We start from the raw sequence: 25,840 nt of genomic DNA on the forward strand, positions 1-25,840 counted from the left end.
CTGACACAATAAAGTGCCCCAAAGGTTCAGCCAAAATATTTGATCATAAGAAGAGTGGGAGCCGTAATAACCGGCGTGTTGTTTCTAGAATTACAAAGAACCAAATCAGCTCGGGCTTTACAGGCAGCTAACTGACATTTCTGAAGAAGACAATGGAGTTCTGTGACTCTGGTCCTTTCTTCCTTCTGCATAATGCCCCCAGTACAGCGGCCTGGCACTCTCCATGGGTTTGGGTTATCGTGAAATCTAAACCTACACAGACCAGTGAATTGTTTGGCTGCGGAGAACCTTCTTGTGCGGATCTCTGGGCTCCAGAATTCTTCCATCCACAACTTCTGTTATTGTTCTGTGTGCCATGAAACACAGCTTGTTCCCGTGCTTGAAACCGCGCCATTGTTACAAGGACCCGGCTCAATCAGGAGGCTTTGCCGCAGGCAATTTAGGAACTCTCTCATGAATGGGGTCAACAGAAGCCCAATTAAGAAGGTTTTACCATACAGTTGATCAATAGGCAGAATGCTTGGGCTCATTGTCTGCTATCTAATCTAATAGCCAAAAAGCGGCGATTAGGCTTAACCCCGACACTGCAGCTGCATACACGAGACACTGAATCTATACAGATCCACTCCTATGGATGCATTGTATAGCAAGTTATCGGACAACCACTCTTTTATTCAACAGCATTTAACAAAAAAAAAAATTAAACTACAAAAATGAGAAAAATATATATATATAAAAATGAAGAAAAAAAAAAAAAGAATAAAACTACTTCAAATATAAAAAATACAACTAAAAAATGAAAAAAATATATAAAAATGAAAAAAAGTATAAAACTATTTAAAATATAAAAAAGTACTACAAAAATGGAATAAAAATTAAAACAAAGAATAAATCTACTTAAAATAAAAAAAAATACTACAAAAATGGAAAAATATATAAAAATGGAAAAAAAAAGAATAAAACTACTTAAAATATAAAAAAAAATACAAAAATGGAACAATATATAAAAATGAAAAAAAAACTACTTAAAATATGAAAAATACAACTACAAAAATGAGGAAAAAATATATAAAAATGAAAAAAAAGAATAAAAAACTACTTAAAACATAAAAAAAACTACAAAAATGGAAAAAAAATATAAAAATTGAAAAAAGGAATAAAACTTCTTAAAATATAAAAAAACAACTACAAAAATGAGGGGGAAAAAAAGAATAAAACTACATACAATATAAAAAAATACAAAAATGGGAAAAAATATAAAAATGAAAAAAAGAAAAACTACTTAAAATATAAAAAAAACTACAAAAATGGAAAAAAAATAATATAATACAATAACAATAATGTAAAAAAAATACAAACAATTGAAAAATAAGAAAAAAATAGAAATATACAATAGTATTTAAAAAAAATGGCTTTAAGACTTATACATCATAAAAAGCAATGGGAAATTGCACAATAAAAATGAAATTTTCCCAATAGTAAAGTCAATAATAAACTGCAATAAAAGCCATTTATTTCTATATTAAGGCTCGAATGAGATTCTGTAGTTTATTCCCTTTTTATTGACCAAGAAGCTAAACAGAAATGATAAATAATGCCAGAAATGCAGAAGAATAAAAAAAAAATCGAGGTGTAGCAGAGCAGAGATGGTTAAGGTGCCATCACAATGTGTTTTCTATGGTTTTTCATAACAATAAAGGATGTAACTTAGGATCAGTACATGACAAGTAATATATGTACACAGTGACTGCACCAGCAGAATAGTGAGTGCAGCTCTGGAGTATAATACAGGATAAGTAATGTAATGTATGTACACAGTGACTGCACCAGCAGAATAGTGAGTGCAGCTCTGGAATATAATACAGGATGTAACTCAGGATCAGTACAGGATAAGTAATGTAATGTATGTACACAGTGACTGCACCAGCAGAATAGTGAGTGCAGCTCTGGAATATAATACAGGATGTAACTCAGGGTCAGTACAGAATCAGTAATGTAATGTATGTACTCAGTGACTGCACCAGCAGAATAGTGAGTGCAGCTCTGGAGGATAATACAGGATGTAACTCAGGATCAGTACAGAATCAGTAATGTAATGTATGTACTCAGTGACTGCACCAGCAGAATAGTGAGTGCAGCTCTGGAGGATAATACAGGATGTAGCTCAGAATCAGTACAGAATCAGTAATGTAATGTATGTACTCAGTGACTGCACCAGCAGAATAGTGAGTGCAGCTCTGGAGGATAATACAGGATGTAACTCAGGATCAGTAATGTAATGTATGTACACAGTGACTGCACCAGCAGAATAGTGAGTGCAGCTCTGGAGTATAATATAGGATGTAACTCAGGATCAGTACAGGATCAGTAATGTAATGTATGTACTCAGTGACTGCACCAGCAGAATAGTGAGTGCAGCTCTGGAGTATAATACAGGATGTAACTCAGGATCAGTAATGTAATGTATGTACACAGTGACTGCACCAGCAGAATACTGAGTGCAGCTCTGGAGTATAATATAGGATGTAATTCGGGATAAGTAGTGTACCGATTACAAAATTAAATTATATATGACTATAACAAAGTGATAATTGTCCATGTTTGCTAAATATATCCGGGAAACTCTTTGCAGGTAATGAATGATCTCATTTTGTCACAATTCTACAATAACAATTACACGTGAGGTACAGGAACTCCACGTTCTCATCATTCACATGGATCAGCCTGCGGGGCAAACGAGCGTCTCACTGTGTGATGATTTTTATAAGACTTTTTTGGAGCCCAAATTTAAAGGGGCCTGTCACTACGGCATCTTTTAGCTGAAGAAAAAAAATATGGCTGTAACCACAGGTATAATGTAGAGTTACACAGGCTCCCATTTAATAAAGGGGTAACATTTCAGCATCCCTGCATAAATATGGGGGGCCCAGCGTCTGGGACCCCACTGACCTGAGAATGAGGGGGATGCAGCATTTGTGTAACACTAAATTACTTTGCATTTGTCCCTACACATAGGTGAGAAAGCAAATTGGATATGCAGCTGGTCCTATATACCTTAATAAGGATATAAGGCTATGTCTTGGTTCATCCTCCTCATCAGTGAGGGCAATGCAAAACAAATGTGAACAGGCAACCAAAGCCAGATTTAAAGGGAATCTGTGTCACCAGGTTTTTGCCACCTAATCTGAGAAAAGCATAAATGTAGGGAAAGAGACACTGATTCCAGTGATGTGTCACTTACTGAGCTGCTTAGTGTAGTTTTGAAAAAAATCACTGTTTAATCAGCAGTAGATTATCATTACAGGACTACTTGGCATGCAGCAGGTAGTCCAGCATATTCATGAGCTCTGTATAACTGCTAGATCTGCAGCAGAGAAAATATTGATTTTATCAAAATGACAGCAAATAGCTCAGTAAGTGATACACGGCTGGAATCAGGGTCTCTGTCTCTACATTATGCTGCTCTCAGATGGGGGAGCAAAAACCTGGTGACAGAATCCCTTTAAGGATACAGAATATATGATAAATGTATAATCAGTAGGGGTCCGACCTCTGAAAGCCCAACCGATCCGGAGAACGGAGGTTGTACAAGCATGACCACCACTCCATTCTCTTCTATAGGTGCACATGTATGACCATGACAGCTATAGAGCCTGATTGTGCACAACCAATCCATTCATATAAGGGACACAGGACGCCCTACCCAAGGTTTGGCAGGAGTCCCAGAGGTCGTACCCCAGATAGTTCAGTCCTTCTATTAACATGTGTTGAAAATGGAAGAAGAGGAATAATCTGCTGGCAGAAAACTCTAGCGGCAGCTTATCTCCGAGATCGAAAGGATTGGGCATGTGAAAATCCAACAGCCCCATCATTCTATTGCCTAACATCTGCCATTGGGGAAAAATCATAACACCACCACAGAGATTAGATCTAATATATGAGAATCATTAGTAGTAATAACGATAGTCAAATGAGCTTTACAGCCTGCAGACCCCAATATCTCAGCTTCCTGGACCCATGTGACCCCAAGACGGGGGCATAAAGTCTTAAGAATGTTTGTGTTTTCAGGGCAGATGAGCTTCAATGACTAATTCAGCTCTGCTACATCTGTACTCACTGTACTCACTAGCTGAATGCCATGTAAATGGGAATTATCACCTTGTTAGGGTTTATGGTAATTAGGGCCTGGGCAGGGGATTACGGTAACATGTCCCAGGGATTAAAGCCTGCTTTGAAAGCTGTGTGAACGTGTCAGTGAGGGCGGCCTCTGTTTCCCGCCATGCCGGCTTGTGCCAGTAACCTTTTGCCACATGATAAGGTTACAGTGAATATAAGGCTTTTTACAAGGAAGAAAAAAAAATCTGTTTTACACAATCTGTTAGTTAGTCCTTAGGAGGGGATTAGAAGGGGCACAGATTATGGAGGATTTATTCCAAATTAAGATATAGTACTGGGATAACTGCTGCAAATTATTGGCAGAGGTTATAATTAAACTCAACAACATTATCAAAGGCCCCATAGAGCGGTCCCATCCGGGCCCCTTCACCCCTAAATTCCCATATGGAACACGTCAGTAAGACGTCAGACTTGTCCAGCTACTTAAAGGGGACCTGTCACCAGGTGAATAAGGTCTATTTCTTCCTCTTACTTTATTATTGCTGCTCTCCAAGTATTCCATTGTATTTATTTTTACTCTTTCAGAGATAAGGGCCTTTTTATTTAGTGCATTTTTTTTTGTTCTTTACATGGGGGTGTGGCTCACAGGTTCCTCATGGGCGTGTCTTTAGGCTGCTCTGCTATGAGCCACACCCCCTTGGCAACAAAAAAAAAAAAACACTTTAGACTGTTCCCAAAACTTGGCCCTCGCCCAGATATAGAAGTGGTGAGGTAGCTGGTGCTGTGTGTAGCTGGTGCCGTTGTAGTTACCACTGTTATAGCTGGTGCCATTGAAGCTGGCACAGTGTTGTAGCTGGCGCTATTGTAGTTGGCACCGTGTTGTACAAGTAACTGGTGCCGTTGTAGTTGCCACTGTTGTAGTTGGCGCCGTTGTAGCTGGTGCAGTTGTAGTTGCTGCTGTGTAGCTTGCTCCGTGTTGTAGTTGCCGCCTTTGTAGCTGGCGTCATTGTAGCTGGCGCCATTGTAGTTGCCACTGTTGTAGCTGGCGCCATGTTGCAGTTGCCGCCGTTGTAGCTGGCGCCGTGTTGCAGTTGACACCGTTGTAGCTGGCGCCATTATAGCTGGCGCCGTGTTGCAGTTGCCGCCGTTGTAGCTGGCGCCATTATAGCTGGCGCCGTGTTGCAGTTGCCGTCGTTGCAGCTGGCTCCATTATAGTTGGCGCCGTGTTGCGGTTGCCGCCGTTGTAGCTGGCGCCGTGTTGCAGTTGCCGCCGTTATAGCTGGCGCTATTAGCTTTGCCTGCCTCTTTCCCTAGACCTATATGATAATTTCTACCAAAAATTTAGCCACAAATCCTCTGCAAAGTTCATATATGTTATAATGATATATGATATATTTATTTCTTTAGGAATTTCACCTCATCCAAACAGAAAGAGTGCATCTATGGTACAAATTTGCACCTTTTACTCAAAATAATAAACTTAAAAAAAAAAAATTGCATGTGAATTGACTCAACTTTATCACAATGTAGAGAAATAGAAACTAAGTTGGCGGCGAACCACCCGAGTGTGGACCCCAAGTGCTGAGCATCACATGTCGATATCTGGCCAATGGCATTTTACAGTGAGGCTGTGACATTGCTTATAGCAACCAATCAGGGATCAGTTTTCATTTTTTCAGGGCAGGTTTGAAAATGGAAGCTGAATTTTCATTGGTTGCTATGGGTAACACAGGTCCAGACAAGACAATGTTGGTACTTGAGGCCTAGTGTGGAAACGGATAAAGCAGAGCAGGAGGGGATATCAATAAAGGATAACAGGACACTATTAGATCATATATGGTGCACTGCGATATAAAAAGTCCTAACGACCCTACAGATCACACACATTGTTGTATCCATGTATTATATAGTGCCACCCACAATAAAATGGCCGCCTAGTCTCTGTTGTGTCACCTTTACCGGTTCTATCTCTCCCGAATAGGTGTCCATCACTCCTACATCTCCTGAGTGTCGCTTGTGGCAATGTGGAAATGGTGACAATAAAACGCAACTCCGTCATAGTTTCTGGGGGGGGCGGGGGTTTACAGTATTGATTAAAAATGACCTGGCAATATGATTCTCCAGATCAGTATAATTTATAATAATATCCCCCCTAAAAAAAAAAAATATATATATATATATTATATTTGTCATTTATTTATTTTTTTAAAAAAATCTAAAAAATATTTAGTTTACAAAAAAATTGATAAAAAATTTCTGTCGCCAGCTTATTTTTTAGGAGGGAGGAGGTCTGGCAACAGAAAAAAAATTACAATTCTGGAGTTTGTGAGGTTTTTTCTATGTTTTATTGCTTTATGATGTCTTCCATATGGGTTATATTTTGCAGGACCAGGCCTGTTATAGATTTTGCATTGTGGTCCAGTCGTTCACACCAACCATATAGAATAATGCATAAGCTGACATGTCCGATCCCCTAGACATAATATGGTCTAGGCCCTGTGCACACAGTGCAGTTTTGATGCATTTTTGGTGCAGTTTGGGATGCAGTTTTTTTTACCCTAAACTGCGTGCAGTCCTTCCCCTGCAAAAATCTATGAAAATTTAGAAAGGCTGTGCACACCTTGCTTCTTTTTTTGCCAGCAGTTTTGGGTGCAGAAAAAAGAAGCAGCATGGTAATTCTTTTTGCGTTTTTCCTTCCATTTTTCCATTGAAGATAGTGAAAAAACGTATGGGTAAAAATGCACCGAAACGCGGCAAAAACACACTGAAAATGCGTAAAAAAATGCACTGAAAATGCGTAAAAAATGTATGCTTATGATACGTTTTTTCGGCCCGAGGTGCGTTTTTTTCCTGAAGCAACACAACTGCAGTGTGCACACATGCATAAATGTGTAAAATAAAGGGTCCAATCCAGCTCATTATGAATGAAAAATTGGGCCCAAAATATTGACCCTAGGCGCTCATGTCTGAACAATGCAAGATTTAGAATTGAGACCCCAAATTCCGAAAATCAGGACCCCGATGTAATAACCTGCATAGACAGGGATACTGGTGTTGCTCTCACTGGTTCCCAGTCCCAGCTCTGACGACAGGTGACGTTCAATGTCGGAAAGCAATAATAAAAACAAAGGAAGGATGCAAACTAATATTTGTAATGGTTCCTCCCGGAGAACAAGAAGGAGCCGGCGGTCCGAGCTGACGTAAGTCCACAGCACAAAACTTAATGAGGTTTTAGGAATAGGAACTCGTGAAATCCGCCCACATTTCCTGTAAATTTCCACAACAAGGAAGATGCGGAGAATACAATAATGGCTACAATATCCGATAAGGTGTCAAAATCCCATAAGGACCATTATGGAGGAACGGGGGTGACAAAACTCACACCGCACATGGGTCTACTTGGTTAGACTGATCAGTCAAGATACCATTCACTATAGATCACTGACAGATCCAGCCATTCCTTGATCTTTAAGGCTGAGTGCATACACTGTGGGTTTTTTTCGCTTTTTTTTTATGCATTTTTTTCTTGCAGATTTTAATGAATCTGCGAGGGAAAACGTATCCCAGCAAAGTCTATGAGGATCCTGAAGTTCTGTGCGCATGTTGCAGATTTTTCTTTGCAGTTTTGGTGCAGAAAAAAACCTGCACCAAACAACTGACATGTTGTTTCTGTGTTTTTTTTCCAGCATTTTTCCTATCACACTGCACAAAAAAAGCATTAAAAAAAAAAACGTAAAACCATGGCAAAAACTTGTGGCTTTTTTCTGCAGTGTTTTTCATGCCATGAGATGCAGTTTTTGGTGCAGAAAATTTGCATCCAAATCTGAAATGTGGGATCATACCCTAAAGAGGTAATAAAGCTCTGCTCACTTCTGCATCGGAGGGAAAGCGGGGATATTCACGTCATGTCCAAGTGACAGGTATCGTGCACCTGTCCTAATCTAATGGAATTCACCATGGACAGATTTTATCCTCAAGGTATAGGGACATAAACTACTGCCGTACTCCATGGGAAAAATACAAGGCATGTCAAAATCCAAAATGTTTGATTCCCCTCCTGTTTTCCAGCCCAATATTTGATGGTGGCTCGGAGGCCCCCCATACACAGACTGCATGCCAATGCTGCCGAAATCCATGGGTCCACCTATTTACCCCATCCTAGGTTTGACAAGTATATACACCAAATCAATTCCCAGGGTCATCTCACTCTTGTCAATGATTCGACATCTACTCTCATCAGCGGGGGCAGCGCATATATCAGTCATCGCTAGTGATTTGCATGTACGCTGCCCCTCTGATGAGAATGCCCTGGGGCAATGATATGGCTCCTAAATCTCGGACAGGGGTAGAGAAAAGGGACCTGTCAATCAAAGCCTATGGGCCACCGGTGGGCGGGGAAAAGCGACAGGCATGAGAGCGGGAAGTGCAGAGTGTCCGCCCACTGCACTTGTGAATACAACTTCAGAGATGGATTGTTCTACAATTTCTATACTAAATACTACAAGAAAGGTATGTATTTAATAAGCACAAAAAGGCCTTTACAAACACGCCTTTAGTTAGGGGTCTAATTTTCTAATGACAGGTGCCCTTTAAATTTAGAGGTTAAAATTACAGTTCTATAATAATGCTCAAATCCAATTAATCATCTAGGCCAGAGAAATGTAGCTGCACAAATCTCTCTCTCCTTTACGGTTTGTTACAATGTATCACTCCAGAACAAATGTATCAGCCTGGACGCCAAATATTAGGGACAAATTCATAGCCTTCTCTTTGATACTTAGGATATGTGCACACAGAGTATTTGGTGAAGAAATGTCTGCATATCTTGGCAGGAAAATGCAGGGGGAATAAAAAACTATGCATGTTTTTTTTGCCATGTTTTTATGCAAGTTTTTATTGCAGATTTTTCCCTTACATTAGTATGCATGAAATCTGCAGCAAACACGCTGAAAGAACTGACATGCTCCAGTTTAAATCTGCACCAAATCTGCAAGAGGAGATGGCAGGATTGTCATTCACTTTGCTGTGAACAGGAAACCCTTCACACTCGGTGACAAATCTGCACTGAAAAACGGATCAAAAACACGACAAATCTGCAATGTGTGCACACAGCCTTAAGGCTACTTTACACGCTGCGATATCGGTCCCGATATCGCTAGCGTGGGTACCCGCCCCCATCGGTTGTGCGACACAGGCAAATCGCTGCCCGTGCCGCACAACATCGCGCAGACCCGTCACACTACTTACCTGCCCGGCGACGTCGCTGTGACCGGCGAACCGCCTCCTTTCTAAGGGGGCGGTCCGTGCGGCATCACAGCAACGTCACTGAGCAGCTGCCCAATAGAAGCGGAGGGGCGGAGATGAGCGGGACGTAACATCCCGCCCACCTCCTTCCTTCCTCAAAGCGGCCGGGAGGCAGGTAAGGAGAGCTTCCTCATTCCTGCGGCATCACACATAGCGATGTGTGCTGCCGCAGGAGCGACAAACTACATCGTTACTGCTGCAGTAATGATAATCGAGAATGGACCCCCGTGTCACCGATGAGCGATTTTGCACGTTTTTGCAACGATGCAAAATCGCTCATCGGTGTCACACGCAACAACATCGCTAATGCGGCCGGATGTGCGTCACCAATTCCGTGACCCCAACGACTCCGCATTAGCGATGTCGCAGCGTGTAAAGCCCCCTTTATGGAAATTTTCAGCCGTTTGACTATTAAAAGTTTGAAACTCGATGAAAGCAGAGATGATGAAATGATGAAAGTTTCTTAAACATTTTAATAAACTTTCCATTATAATATAATTAGGTTTCAGTCTAGATTTGGTGAGTAAATCTCCAATATTACACCACATTCTGGTGCCATGTGGTTTTGCGCTATAGTCACTGTAAGGGCGCGCTCACACGAGCGTGAAAAACGGACGAGTGCAATGTGAGAAAATCTGGCATTGCACTCTGACCAGTCAGTGAGGGCGAGCAGTTGGTCAGCTTTTCTCACACAGATTCTGGATGCAAGAAAAGTAGCAGCATGCTGCGATTTTCTGCGAGAGCAGAATCACTCGCACCCATTCAAGTCTATGGGTGCAAGAGAAACATTGGACTGCACTCGGATGTTATCCCAGTGCAGTGTGATATACGCACAGGCTGACAATGGAGGAGATGGGGGTATTAACCCTTCCCTCTCCTCCGTAGCACCTGTCCTCAGCTTCACAGCTGTGACCAGATTGCAGGATCAGTTCACAGTCGCATGATACTCGGCTCACGCTCGCTGCAGAGCCTGAGCCGGGGGTCATTAGCATATCGCATCCAATGCTCTTGCATCGGATGCCATACGTTCGTGTGAGTCCAGCCTAAATGACATCCTCTACTTGCCCATCCTTCCCTGGATTTTGCACTCTGCCCGCGACACGCACGCTCCCGGCCCTGCCCGCGACACGCACTCACCCGACCCTGCCCGCGACACGCACGCTCCCGACCCTGCCCGCGACACGCACGCTCCCGACCCTGCCCGCGACACGCACGCTCCCGACCCTGCCCGCGACACGCACGCTCCCGACCCTGCCCGCGACACGCACGCTCCCGACCCTGCCCGCGACACGCACGATCCCGACCCTGCCCGCGACACGCACGCTCCCGACCCTGCCCGCGACACGCACGCTCCCGACCCTGCCCGTGACACGCACGCTCCCGACCCTGCCCGCGACACGCACGCTCCCGACCCTGCCCGCGACACGCACGATCCCGACCCTGCCCGCGACACGCACGCTCCCGACCCTGCCTGTGACACGCACGCTTCTGCACACAGCGCAGGCTGTATCCTCTCCTGTGCCTCACACCTCTTCGTCTCTACAACATTAGTTTCAGCAATACTGATTGCAGACAATTATTTACAATCAAGATGGCAACCAAAGGATGGATTATTTTCTTACTGAATGCAAAATAGTTGGCTGGGGGAATATAATATGGCGTACAGGTTACTGTTAATGGCTGAGGACTAAAAAGGCAGCAGAATTTTAAAATCAGTATTGTAGGCAAGATTATCTAGAAAATACCTGTATAATACAGACATTGCTCAGGTGAGAGCCTCAGGTCAGCCGCTTTGTTAGTTGGAAACATTGCAGATTAATGGGACTGGCCTCTGGTCACGTACGGCACGGCCGGGAGGATGTGGGTCAAGGATTTTCAGGAGTCAATAACCTGGATGTGAATGCAGTACAAAGAAATAGAGTATTGCTGGGCTCAGGATTGTGTGGACCCTCCAAAATCAATATGATCTGATATCCCACTTTTTCTAGGGATACCCCCGAATGGGAATAATTATAGGGGGTGCAGAGGTAACAGATGCATCCTTGCCTTTTGTTCCCCTCTGTCATATCAGAAGACACTAATATTATAAACCAGCTGTAGCACCCAGCGTTACCTGGGATAGTAACAGTCTCTTTGTCTCTCTCACAGTCTCTGTCTGCCCCACTCTCTGTCCCTTTCCCTGTCTGTCCCTTTCCCTGTCTGTCCCTTTCCCTGTCTGTCTCTTTCCCTGTCTGTCCCTTTCCCTGTTGTCTCTGCCTGTCTCTGTCTGTCAGTCTCTCTCTTTCCCTGTCTGTCGGTCTCTCTCTTTCCCTGTCTGTCGGTCTCTCTCTTTCCCTGTCTGTCGGTCTCTCTCTTTCCCTGTCTGTCGGTCTCTCTCTTTCCCTGTCTGTCGGCCTCTCTCTTTCCCTGTCTGTCGGTCTCTCTCTTTCCCTGTCTGTCGGTCTCTCTCTTTCCCTGTCTGTCGGTCTCTCTCTTTCCCTGTCTGTCGGTCTCTCTCTTTCCCTGTCTGTCGGTCTCTCTCTTTCCCTGTCTGTCGGTCTCTCTCTTTCCCTGTCTGTCGGTCTCTCTCTTTCCCTGTCTGTCGGTCTCCCTCTTTCCCTGTCTGTCGGTCTCTCTCTTTCCCTGTCTGTCGGTCTCTCTCTTTCCCTGTCTGTCGGTCTCTCTCTTTCCCTGTCTGTCGGTCTCTCTCTTTCCCTGTCTGTCGGTCTCTCTCTTTCCCTGTCTGTCGGTCTCTCTCTTTCCCTGTCTGTCGGTCTCTCTCTTTCCCTGTCTGTCGGTCTCCCTCTTTCCCTGTCTGTCGGTCTCCCTCTTTCCCTGTCTGTCGGTCTCCCTCTTTCCCTGTCTGTCGGTCTCCCTCTTTCCCTGTCTGTCGGTCTCCCTCTTTCCCTGTCTGTCGGTCTCCCTCTTTCCCTGTCTGTCGGTCTCCCTCTTTCCCTGTCTGTCGGTCTCCCTCTTTCCCTGTCTGTCGGTCTCCCTCTTTCCCTGTCTGTCGGTCTCCCTCTTTCCCTGTCTGTCGGTCTCCCTCTTTCCCTGTCTGTCGGTCTCCCTCTTTCCCTGTCTGTCGGTCTCCCTCTTTTCCTGTCGGTCTCCCTCTTTCCCTGTCGGTCTATGTCTGACTGTCTCTGTTTCTTTGTCTGTCTGTCTCTTTCCCTGGCTGCATTGTGACATGCCAACATTCTTCTGAAGTTCTGGCTCCATTGTGGCTCCCAGCTCTATTGACTTTAATGGAGGCAGGTTTTTTGGCAAAAAAACTAACGTGCGGGGTTAAAATGTCCCCTTAAAACATAGTGTATGACATTCCCTAAGTCGAATGCGATGTCTGTGCAAAATCTTCTGATTGTAAATGCGACCGTACAAATTCCTTTAGTGGACATACATACACTGAGCTTTATATATTAGATGGCACTTTGGAGGCAGGGGGTCTGTTACAGATTTGGGGGCTTCAAGATACGTCTCTAGTTGCCCTTCAAGATCTCCAGTTGTGAAAAAGATAACTGTGAACCCATCCAGTCCTGTAGAGTGTTCTTGCCACTGGGGACCCAACAAACCCATGCACGGGCGGACACAGACAGAAGAGAGGGTCCTCGTGCAGGAAGAGTCTGTGGGCCCTTTACATCCAATCACTGGCCCTGTGTAAAATGGGCCAATAACTCATGAAAATGCAAAATTCCACCAACTTTGGAGGTAGAAATGGCCCCAGCTTCTTGGGCCCTTGTGCAGCTGCACAGGTTTCACCAATGATGTGTCCGCCCCTGCATCCAGTAGCATCCAATCCCACAATTCCACCTGCTAAGGAGGTAGTGGTGGGCCCCTTTACCTTTAGGGCCCCTGTTTAGTTGCACGATTGGTAAGTCCGCCCCTGTGCCTATGCATTACACACTGATTTCAATAGAAGTGCAATACCTTATACCTCCTTAGGGGGCACTGTGAGAAGACATCACTTGTCTGCCTCTTCCACCATTGGTATGTCCGCCCCTATGCCCATGCATTATTATCACATATCAATAGAAGTGCAATACCTTATACCGCCTTAGGGGGCACTGCGGGAATATTAAACACTTGTCTGCCTCTTCTACCATTGTAACACAAAATCTGCCCAGGATATTGTCACTAAACCCTTCTCAGTGACAAATCCAACACTGCTACATCTGTTTTCCCAGATCAATTCAATCCAAGGAGCCGGACAATATGTGGTCAAGTAAATAATGTGCCCCCGATAATCCAGAAAATCTGATAATCTGGTAAATCCTAATAATTATATCTCATAGTGCACAAATGTATCCCCAATGAGTTAACAAATTCAGCTCTGCTACATCTATAATATATACATTCTCAAATTCAGCTCTGCTACATCTATAATATATACATTCTCAAATTCAGCTCTGCTACATCTATAATATATGCATTCTATGACATGGATGAGACCCCCCCCCCATGATTGCAGCCCCACTATTAGCTGTGATAATTCCCTGATGGGTGGGTGTCCCACCGCCCCGCCAGGACCGCCACCGATCAGAAGAAATGGGAACTTTTATCCCCCTTAGAAAACGGTGTAGTAAATCGGACGCCCGACCAATGCTCCATTCATTCTCTATGGGGCTGCCGGAAAACAAGCGCAGTTCTCAGCAGACACATGGAGCACCGGTCGCACATATATGTAGATTTGCATAGGACTGCAGCTAAACCTACGTAACCCTCACAATGTACAGAGTTTAATGACAATCTCAGCTCTGCTACATCTCAAAGTATAAACACATTAACAGAATGTCGGTGACTGCTGAAGTGTAAAACTAAAGCGGCTTCCACGTGGACTCTCCTCTAACCCCAGAACGTGGCACGTCGTCTCACCCTTCTCCTTGGGCAACCCCGGGCAGAGGTAACAAGGAGCGGTGCCAAATCCTTGTGTGTGCTCCCCGGCCAGAGAATGGGTCAGCGGCAGTGTGAAGCCGTCTGCTGAACCCATAATGGACAGATGCACATGAAGAGCACATACAGATGTAGCAGAGCTGAGTTTGTCATGTAAACATGTTGAAATTGTAGAGTTGCTGGTGCTACAAGGTGACTTTGGCCATGACACGGGCTGCGAGGCCAAAGATGGCTGCTAAATGGGGCAAGTGAAGAGGGCACAACGCAACCTGCAGAGTATCACAGCAAGCAAGTCACAATACTCCAAATGGTTGAGGTAGTCTGCAGGCTGCAATGTGACCCCCGTTTACTTGCACTATGTATGGTAGCCATTGTTGGTCACACAGCCTGTGCCATAGCCAAAGTCACCGTGTAACCCCATCCTTAGTCAAATTCAGCAATTGCAAGGTGTTTAAATGTCAAACTCAGCTCTGCTACATCTGTAAGGGCATCACTGTCAGACATTGTGCAACTCCAAACAGAGGCATGAGAAGATGAGGGGTGCTAAATGTCAAACTCAGCTCTGCTACATCTGTAAGGGCATCACTGTCAGACATTGTGCAACTCCAAACAGATGCATGAGAAGATGAGGGGTGCTAAATGTCAAACTCAGCTCTGCTACATCTGTATGGACATCACTGTCAGACATTGTGCAACTCCAAACAGATGCATGAGAAGATGAGGGGTGCTAAATAACAAACTCAGCTCTGCTACATCTGTATGGACATCACTGTCAGACATTGTGCAACTCCAAACAGATGCAGGAGATGAGAGGAGCTAAGTAACAAACTCAACTCTGCTACATCTCTCAGACATTGTGCAACTCCAAACAGATGCATGAGAAGATGAGGAGCGGTAAATGACAAACTCAGCTCTGCTACATCTGTAAGGAGAGGGGGGGGGAGTCACTGCCTAAGTCACTGTGTAACTCCAGAATGATAAATGAGAAGATAAGGGAGTGTTAATATGACAAAGTCAGCTCTGCTACATCTGTATGGGCAGCACTTCAGTGGACTGAAAAGTCATTGTGTAACTCCAAAATGATGCACAGGAAGATGACGGATGCTAAATGACAAACTCAGCTCAACTATATCTGTATGGGTGTCACTGCCAGACATTGTGGAACTCCAAAGTGATGCATAAGAAGATGAGAGGTGCGAAATGACAAACTCAACCCTGCTACATCTGCATCGACATCACTGTCAGACAATGTGCAACTACAAACTGATGCATGAGAAGATGAGGAGCGCTAAATGACAATCTCAGCTCTGCTATATCTGTATGGAGATCACTCCATATGACAAGCTCGGCTCTGCTACATCTGTATGGGCTTCACTGTCAGACATTGTGCAACTCCAAACTGATGCATGAGATGAGGTGTGCTAAATGACAAACTCAGCTCTGCTACCTCTGTATGGACATCACTGCAAAACTCATTGTGTAACTCCAAAGTGATATATGAGAAGATGAGAGGTGCTAAATGACAAACTTAGCTCTGCTACATCTGTATGGGCAGCACTGCTAAAGTCATTGTGTAACTCCAATCTAATGCATGATAAGCTGAGAGGTGCGAAATAACAAACTCAGCTCTGCTACATCTGTATGGTCAGCAGAGCTAAAGTAATTGTGTACCTCCAAACTAATACATGAGAGGATGAGAGGTGCTAAATGACAAACTCAGCTCTTCCTACATACAACAGGGTCTGAATACGTTGCATTACAATCATCTAAAGCTATAAACAGTTATTTTAAGGTAAATGACAAATTCAGCTCCACTAAATTTAGATTTTGACAGTTTCCTCTATCCTCACAATGAACTGTGCCAAATTACAAACTCAGCTCTGCTGCATTGACAACGTTCGTTCCTTTTATCTGTTTGGTCACTGATAGGTATGAAATTATAATAAAAAATGTAATAGAGTTTAAAAAAAGATGCAGCAGAGCTGATTTTGTCATTGTAATGTCAGAGTAAAAAAATGCAGAATGTTTACCAGCAGTCCTATGTAAAACCACAGATAACCCATTGTAACTGAAGGGAGTTGCACAAACATCAGCTCCGATCCATATGACAAGCTCGGCTCTGCTACATCTGCATTTAATATGCTTTCTCATTAAGTTTGGCAGTCGGAGATCCCCAGATGTCGGCAGATTTGTTTTTTTTTCTTCAAAAGAACCTAATCCTCAGATACAATCACGCTTTAATGAATGTCATCAGACTTGGCTTTCACTACATTAGGGGAATCCTTGTCCCGAGACACAACTGTATTAGAGATGTAGCAGAGCTGGATTGGTCATTTGGTGCCGCTCAATGCACTGCATGGACCGAAGATCTCTAATGACAAATTCAGTTCTGCTACATCAGTGCTAACAACTATCAGGAGACATTTATTACATTGCTGCACTTGATCTCACCCTGCAGGTGTTCACTGATTTACAGCCAAATGGCTAGTGAAGGGTTAATATAGTGCCATCATATCTGCCATATTACAGATCCAGCAGACTTTAGTGTGACTTTACTTTCAGAAGAAAAATCAGCTCTCGTTCTTATACAAAACAGAACACGTATCATGATCTGTGCCAAATGACAAACCCAGCTCTGCTGTAGCAGCATCTTTCCCAGTAGGTGACAACCCCCCCCCCCCCCCCCCCCAGTGCAGCGCATTACAGATGGAGCAGACCTGAGTTTCTTATTTACTATTTAAGCTGACTTATTATCTGATTATAACCACAAGCTAATTATCACGAGTGGACTCTGCCAAATGACAAACTCAACTCTGCTGCATTTTTCCATGGGAATCACCTACTTAGGGACCACAAGCGAGTGGCATTTACAGTACTCCTCTCTCTCAATGCGAAGGGTTAATATTCTGCTGCCACACGACATACATATTACAGGTGGAGCAGAGCTAAGATTCTCATGTGCTTTGAGGTTGCAGCGCTATCATCAGCTGTCAGTCCTATGTAAGAGAACCTGTCACACCCTGATCACAATCATCAGCTGTCAGTCCTATGTAAGAGAACCTGTCACACCCTGATCACAATCATCAGCTGTCAGTCCTATGTAACAGAACCTGTCACACCCTGATCACAATCATCAGCTGTCAGTCCTATGCAAGAGAACCTGTCACACCCTGATCACAATCATCAGCTGTCAGTCCTATGTAAAAATACCCATCACATACTGATCACTTTAATCAACTGTCAGTCCTATGCAAGAGAACCTGTCACACTGATCACAATCATTAACAGTCAGTCCTATGTAAGAGTACCTGTCATACACTGATCACTATCAACTGTCAGTCCTATGTAAGAGACCTGTCACACACTGATCACTATCAGCAGTCAGTCCTATGTAAGAGTACCTGTTACACACACTGATCAACGTCACATGTCAGTCCTATGTAAGAGAACATGCCACACTGATCACTATCATTAACTGTCAGTCCTATGTAAGAGAACATGTCACACACTGATCACTTTCAGCTGTCAGTCCTATGTAATCTGATCACTATCATCATGGTCTTTATACAAACAGTAGCAGGAGGGCAGCTAAAGGGGGCAACCGGGGAATGTGCCCTGGTGCAAGGGGGGGCAATAACAAGACACTTTGCCTGTGTAGTCCCAGGACTGGTGCAGAGACCGGAACCTTCTCCAGGTGCAGGAAAGCAGAGGAGAGACCGAACTGTGCAGATGACAAACTCAGCTCCGCAGCCCAGACCATGGATAGCGTGCATACACCACATGCAGTGTACAGATAGAGCGTGCATACACCACATGCAGTGTACAGATAGAGCGTGCATATACCACATGCAGTGTACAGATAGAGCGTGCATATACCACATGCAGTGTACAGATGAAGCGTGCATACACCACATGCAGTGTACAGATAGAGCGTGCATATACCACATGCAGTGTACAGATAGAGCGTGCATACACCACATGCAGTGTACAGATAGAGCGTGCATACACCACATGCAGTGTACAGATAGAGCGTGCATATACCACATGCAGTGTACAGATAGAGCGTGCATACACCACATGCAGTGTACAGATAGAGCGTGCATACACCACATCCAGTGTACAGATAGAGCGTGCATATACCACATGCAGTGTACAGATAGAGCGTGCATACACCACATGCAGTGTACAGATAGAGCGTGCATACACCACATGCAGTGTACAGATAGAGCGTGCATACACCACATGCAGTGTACAGATAGAGCGTGCATATACCACATGCAGTGTACAGATAGAGCGTGCATATACCACATGCAGTGTACAGATGAAGCGTGCATACACCACATGCAGTGTACAGATAGAGCGTGCATACACCACATGCAGTGTACAGATGAAGCGTGCATATACCACATGCAGTGTACAGATAGAGCGTGCATATACCACATGCAGTGTACAGATAGAGCGTGCATATACCACATGCAGTGTACAGATGAAGCGTGCATATACCACATGCAGTGTACAGATAGAGCGTGCATATACCACATGCAGTGTACAGATGAAGCGTGCATATACCACATGCAGTGTACAGATGAAGCGTGCATATACCACATGCAGTGTACAGATAGAGCGTGCATATACCACATGCAGTGTACAGATGAAGCGTGCATATACCACATGCAGTGTACAGATGAAGCGTGCATATACCACATGCAGTGTACAGATGAAGCGTGCATATACCACATGCAGTATACAGATAGAGCGTGCATATACCACATGCAGTGTACAGATAGAGCGTGCATATACCACATGCAGTGTACAGATGAAGCGTGCATATACCACATGCAGTATACAGATAGAGCGTGCATATACCACATGCAGTGTACAGATAGAGCGTGCATATACCACATGCAGTGTACAGATGAAGCGTGCATATACCACATGCAGTGTACAGATGAAGCGTGCATATACCACATGCAGTATACAGATAGAGCGTGCATATACCACATGCAGTGTACAGATGCAGCAGACCCTACATCATTATCTACTGTCAGTCCTACGCAAAAGTACATGCACGCTCATCTTCACACAGCACGATCTCCATATACACGGACTGTAAAAACACCCCGTATCCCTGCCCGGTGGGTGGACACAGGATGGTACCCCGGGAGCGCACTGACTGCACACTCCTCTCCACGTACACTCCTCTGCCCGTGCACTGCACTCTCCTCTCCACTTCCCGCAGTCTCCTCTCCCCGCACTCTCCTCTCAACTCCCCGCACTCTCCTCTCCCCGCGCACTGCACTCCCCTCTCCCCGCACACTCCTCCTCTCCCCTCACCCTCCGCTCCTCTCCTCTCACCCTCCGCTCCTCTCCTCGCCCCGCACTCTCCTCTCCTCTCCCCTCACCCTCCGCTCCTCTCCCCGCACTCTCCTCTCCTCTCCCCTCACCCTCCGCTCCTCTCCTCTCACCCTCCGCTCCTCTCCCCTCACTCTCCTCTCCCCTCACCCTCCGCTCCTCTCCTCTCCCCTCACTCTCCGCTCCTCTCCCCTCACTCTCCTCTCCCATCACCCTCCGCTCCTCTCCTCTCCCCTCACTCTCCTCTCCCCTCACCCTCCGCTCCTCTCCCCTCACTCTCCTCTCCCCTCACCCTCCGCTCCTCACCTCTCCCCGCACTCTCCTCCGCTCCTCTCCTCTCACCCTCCGCTCCTCTCCCCGCACTCTCCTCTCCTCTCCCCGCACTCTCCTCTCCTCTCCTCTCCTCTCCTCTCCCCGCACTCTCCTCTCCCCTCACCCTCCGCTCCTCTCCTCTCCCCTCACCCTCCGCTCCTCTCCTCTCCCCTCACCCTCCGCTCCTCTCCCCTCACTCTCCTCTCCCCTCACCCTCCGCTCCTCTCCTCTCCCCTCACCCTCCGCTCCTCTCCTCTCCCCTCACCCTCCGCTCCTCTCCTCTCCCCTCACTCTCCTCTCCCCTCACCCTCCGCTCCTCACCTCTCCCCTCACTCTCCTCTCCTCTCCTCTCACCCTCCGCTCCTCTCCTCTCCCCTCACTCTCCTCTCCCCTCACCCTCCGCTCCTCTCCTCTCCCCTCACCCTCCGCTCCTCACCTCTCCTCTCCCCTCACCCTCCGCTCCTCTCCTCTCCCCTCACCCTCCGCTCCTCACCTCTCCCCGCACTCTCCTCCGCTCTTACCTCGCTCCTTGTTCTGGATGCTGTGGATGATTTCCTCCACGTCCACGTGCTTGGACTCGTCGAAGTTGTGCACGGCCATGTGGTAGCCTTCCTCCTTGAAGGCGGTGTGGACTCCCTCCACGGTGAAGAAGCAGTTCCGCTCCGCGCTGTCGTCACTGTACAGCAGCAGCGCGCGGCTCCACTTGTGGAAGCGGAACAGCGCGAGGAACATCTCCCCCATCTTGGTGTAGGCAGGAGCCACGCGCGTCAGGTGGGAATACTCGTCCGCCTTCTGCATGAAGCCCGTGGCCAGCGCCCCGGCGGAGATCATGGGGATGTCCCAGTGGGAGGCCAGCCGGGCCACGGGCGCCGCCGCGTACTCGCACACCGGCCCCAGCACCACGTCCGGCTTCTGCTCCTTCAGGGCGGCGTCCACCAGGCTGAAGAGCGCCTGGTTCCCGCAGTCCGAGTCCCGGTACGTGACGTTCAGCGTGAAGCCCGGCAGCAGAGTGGCATTGCTCTGCACGGCCCGCAGCGCGTAGTCTATGGCGGGCTGCACCCGGCGGATGGAGAACATGTACCTGTCGTCCTTGGGCAGGATCACCAGCATGTTCACTGTCCTGTCATCCAGGGGGCTGCCCTGCGCTAGGACCACCAGGGCCAAGGCGAGGAGCAGAGAAGAGAGCATGCTTAAAGGGACAGTGCTCCTGCAATGGTGCTCTGCAGCTGTGCAGCCGGGTGAGCTCTGCTCTGTATCTGTGTAGCCAGGTGAGCTCTGCTCTGTATCTGTGTAGCCAGGTGATCTCTGCTCTGTATCTGTGTAGCCAGGTGATCTCTGCTCTGTATCTGTGTAGCCAGGTGATCTCTGCTCTGTATCTGTGTAGCCAGGTGAGCTCTGCTCTGTATCTGTGTAGCCAGGTGAGCTCTGCTCTGTATCTGTGTAGCCAGGTGAGCTCTGCTCTGTATCTGTGTAGCCAGGTGAGCTCTGCTCTGTATCTGTGTAGCCAGGTGAGCTCTGCTCTGTATCTGTGTAGCCAGGTGAGCTCTGCTCTGTATCTGTGTAGCCAGGTGATCTCTGCTCTGTATCTGTGTAGCCAGGTGATCTCTGCTCTGTATCTGTGCAGCCAGGTGAGCTCTGCTCTGTATCTGTGCAGCCAGGTGAGCTCTGCTCTGTATCTGTGCAGCCAGGTGAGCTCTGCTGTGCTCCTCAGTTTTTCTGGATTGGATATGTGCAGCCAAATGAGTCCTCTGAGCTCAGCTCCTGTCCTTGTGCTCTGTAGCTGTGCAGCAAGGTGAGATCTGCTTTGCTTCTGCTCAGATGTTCTGTATCTTTGTAGCCAGATGAGTCCTCTGAGCTCTGCTCCTGCCCTTGTGTTTGGTATTTGTGCAGCCAGGTGAGATCTGCTCTGCCTCTGCTAAGATGTTCTGTATCTGTATAGCCAGGTGAGTTCTGCTCCTAATGTTCTGTATCTGTGTAGCCAGGTTATTTTTGCTCTGCTCCTACCCTGCTGTTCTGTATCTGTGCAGCTAGGTGAGCTCTCTTCTGCTACCGGCTCTGATGTTCTTGATCTTTGTGCAGTCAGGTGAGTTATGCTGTGCTCTTCTGCTTTTCTCTGCTCTTGACTCTGTACTGTAGCTGTGCAGTCAGGTGGGTCCCCTGCACTCTGGTCCTTCCCTTAATGCTCTGTATCTGTGCAGGCAGGTGAGCTCTGCTCTTCTCCTGCCCCTGATGTTCTTGATCTCTGTGTAGCCAGGTGAGTTCTTCTCTGCTACTAACTCTGTACTGTAGCTGTGCAGCAAGTGAGCTCTGCTCAACTCCTCTGTACTGTATCTGTGCAGCCAGGTGAGCTCTGCTCTTCTCTGCTATGCTCCTGTTGCCCTTGATGTTCTTGATCTCTGCAGCCAGGTGAGCTCTGCTCTTCTCTGCCTCTGCTGTTCTACTCCTGATGTTCTTGATCTTTGTTCAGCCAGGTGAGCTCTGGTCCTCTGTGCTCTTCTCTGCTCCTGACTCTGTACTGTATCTGTGCAGCCAGGTGAGCTCTGGTCCTCTGTGCTCTTCTCTGCTCCTGACTCTGTACTGTATCTGTGCAGCCAGGTGAGCTCTGGTCCTCTGTGGTCTTCTCTGCTCCTGTCCCTGATGTTCTTGATCTCTGTGCAGCCAGGTGAGCTCTGGTCCTCTGTGGTCTTCTCTGCTCCTGGCTCTGTTCTGTATCTGTGTAGTCAGGTGAGCTCTGCTCTTCTCTGCTCCTGACTCGGTTCTGTATCTGTGCAGTCAGGTGAGCTCTGCTCTTTTCTGCTCCTGACTCTGTTCTGTAGCTGTGCAGTCAGTTGGGTCCCCTGAACTCTGCTCCTTCCCCTACTCCTCAGTATCTGTGCATCCAGGTGAGCTCCGCTCCTGATGTGTAGGGATTCTCTACGGTAACAGGCTTCTCATTGATGATGGCACCTCTGCTGTTTGATCTTATTGATTCTTCTTCTTCTTAGTTTATCCCCAGTTTAAATAGTGTGGCAGCCAAGCCTATTACCACACATGGTGCACTCACTCCGAAGGGGCTTTTTTTTTTTTTCTCCAGAGTTACTCATTAACATTCCCACGTCATCTGTCAGACATCCGCCTCTTTCTTAAAGCTGTACACACCGCAGCTAGCAGCAGGGTATTGTTTGGAGAGAGAAAAAAAAAGCAAAAAAAAAGTCAAATGCAAAAAAAAAAAAATAATCCGCATCTTGTGAGGAGGGGGGTCCCCTATAGGCGCTTATAGGAACACAGCTTTTTCTTGGTATGCAGGCAATCTGTAAAATAATAGACAAGCATGTGGAGAATGTAAAGCACTCACTGCCCCATTCTCCAGAGCCACTTATTGACTCATTCCCCGGGCTGGGAAATATTCAGGTATGTGACGGCGCATGGAGATGTAGCAGAGCTGAATTTGCTGTTTAACTCTGATAAATCAGGAAGCTTAGATCATAGACAGATATAGATGTGGGATGTAGCAGAGCTGGATGTAAAAATGTAACACTTTGAAAACTCACAGTTAAGATGATATTGTCCATGTACATTTGTGGGATGTAGCAGAGCTCACTTTGTCATTTAGCACTGTAATAAATCAGTAAGATAAGGTAATATAGAGGCCGTAGCTGTCAGACGCAGCAGACTTGAGTATGTCATTCAACACTGTAATAACTCTTGATGTGTAGGAATCCTGTCTGATGTAGCAGAGCCCAATTTAGTCTTGTGAAGTCACTTAGCTGGGAACGTGTTCTGTTGCCGGAAAGTAAAAACCCAATAAGGAATTGTGCCAAATGACAAATTCAGCCCTGCATCTTCTTGGCTTCTAATGATGCACAAACTCGGCACTGCTACATCTGTATATTGTTTGTTTGTCTTCTGTAACACTTTGCTGAAGAGAATGCAGGAAAAATGTTCAGAGGTAGCAGAGCTGAGCTTGTTATTGAGGTAGCAGAGCTGAGCTTGTTATTGAGGTAGCAGAGCTGAGCTTGTTATTGAGGTAGCAGAGCTGAGCTTGTTATTGAGGTAGCAGAGCTGAGCTTGTTATTGAGGTAGCAGAGCTGAGCTTGTTATTGAGGTAGCAGAGCTGAGCTTGTTATTGGGTGCATTTCTTTTGCTGATATTACACTTTTTTTTCCCAAGGTTTTATATGTTTTATATGTTGCTACATATTGTACATACTTATCTTAATTCAGACAACACAAACTACATTATATACTGATGTAGCAAAGCTGAGTTTGTAATTGGGCAGCATCCATCATTCTGATCTTTTCTGCATTCTATTAGATCTGAACCCTTTTAAAGGGTTATTGCCAAATAATCATATTTATCCACATGATAGGGGATACCTTACTGATTGCTGACTACTGAGACCACTCGTGATCTGGAGCTCATAACCCTGGAATGAAGCTCTGAAACCCCATATTGATTGGAGCACAGTACGCATGCTCAACCGCATCTTGATCGGAGCACAGTACGCATGCTCAACCGCATCTTGATAATAATAATAATAATAATTTTATTCATTTATATAGCGCTATTAATCCCACAGCGCTTTACATACTTTTGGCAACACTGTCCCCATTGGGGCTCACAATCTAGAGTCCCTATCTGTATGTCTTTGGAGTGTGGGAGGAAACCGGAGTACCCGGAGGAAACCCACGCAAACACGGGGAGAACATACAAACTCCTTGCAGATAGTGTCCTTGGTGGGATTTGAACCCAGGACCCCAGCGCTGCAAGACTGCAGTGCTTACCACTGAGCCACCGGAGCACAGTACGCATGGTGGACCCATCTTGATCGGAGCACAGTACGCATGGTGGACCCATCTTGATCGGAGCACAGTACGCATGGTGGACCCATCTTGATCGGAGCACAGTACGCATGGTGGACCCATCTTGATCGGAGCACAGTACGCATGGTCGACCCATCTTGATCGGAGCACAGTACGCATGGTCGACCGCATCTTGATCGGAGCACAGTACGCATGGTCGACCCATCTTGATCGGAGCACAGTACGCATGGTCGACCCATCTTGATCGGAGCACAGTACGCATGGTCGACCGCATCTTGATCGGAGCACAGTACGCATGGTCGACCCATCTTGATCGGAGCACAGTACGCATGGTGAACCCATCTTGATCGGAGCACAGTACGCATGGTCGACCCATCTTGATCGGAGCACAGTACGCATGGTCGACCCATCTTGATCGGAGCACAGTACGCATGGTCGACCCATCTTGATCGGAGCACAGTACGCATGGTCGACCCATCTTGATCGGAGCACAGTACGCATGGTCGACCCATCTTGATCGGAGCACAGTACGCATGCTCAACCGCATCTTGATCGGAGCACAGTACGCATGGTCGACCCATCTTGATCGGAGCAGAGTACGCATGCTCAACTCCATGTTACATCACCACCAGAGTCCGCTCCAGCGACTTCTACTCCAATCGCCAGGCGACGCCGTGTTCCTGCCGTGGATGGTGCTGGTGATGGGAGAGGAGTCGATGCCAGCGGCGCTGGTGGGAGCTGTCTCCGCTCATCTACTGGTCTGGGTTTCCTTGGGATCTGCAGTACCACTGGCTGACTGTGGGTGGCGTGTGTCTTCCAGCTGAAGTTACCATCATCCAGCTACAGCCTATGGGACGATACCACACCCTTCTTAGTTCTCCTCCTGTCTGCTGACCTCTGCCAGAGATAGTTCTGATTTCCTGGCTCCTGATCCGCCCTATTCTGTTTAGTGATTCCTGTGTGCTGACTTCTGCGTGTTTTCTGACTACACTCCTGCCTGCTGTTTATGTACCTCGCTGCCTGATCCGGAATTGACCTCTGCTACGTTTTCTGATTACGTCCTTGTCTGCTGATTCTGTCACTGTTCT

The 25,840-nt window shown here is 46.4% G+C and overlaps 1 protein-coding gene across 2 annotated transcripts in view; it reads right to left on the bottom strand.

Moving 5' to 3' along the window:
* NPR3 (natriuretic peptide receptor 3) overlaps window positions 1–22,984 on the bottom strand; it is a 101,085-nt gene extending 78,101 nt beyond the window's left edge. For both annotated transcript variants that reach the window (XM_075328303.1, XM_075328298.1), the window contains exon 1: window positions 20,472–22,984. In XM_075328303.1, coding sequence (XP_075184418.1) covers window positions 20,472–21,138 — 667 coding nt within the window. In that variant the 5' untranslated portion in view covers window positions 21,139–22,984. The remainder of the gene's footprint in view (window positions 1–20,471) is intronic.
* Between the last annotated feature and the right edge of the window lie 2,856 nt (window positions 22,985–25,840).

This window comes from Anomaloglossus baeobatrachus, chromosome 1 (assembly GCF_048569485.1).
Source record: "Anomaloglossus baeobatrachus isolate aAnoBae1 chromosome 1, aAnoBae1.hap1, whole genome shotgun sequence".
Taxonomy (NCBI): Eukaryota; Metazoa; Chordata; class Amphibia; order Anura; family Aromobatidae; genus Anomaloglossus; species Anomaloglossus baeobatrachus.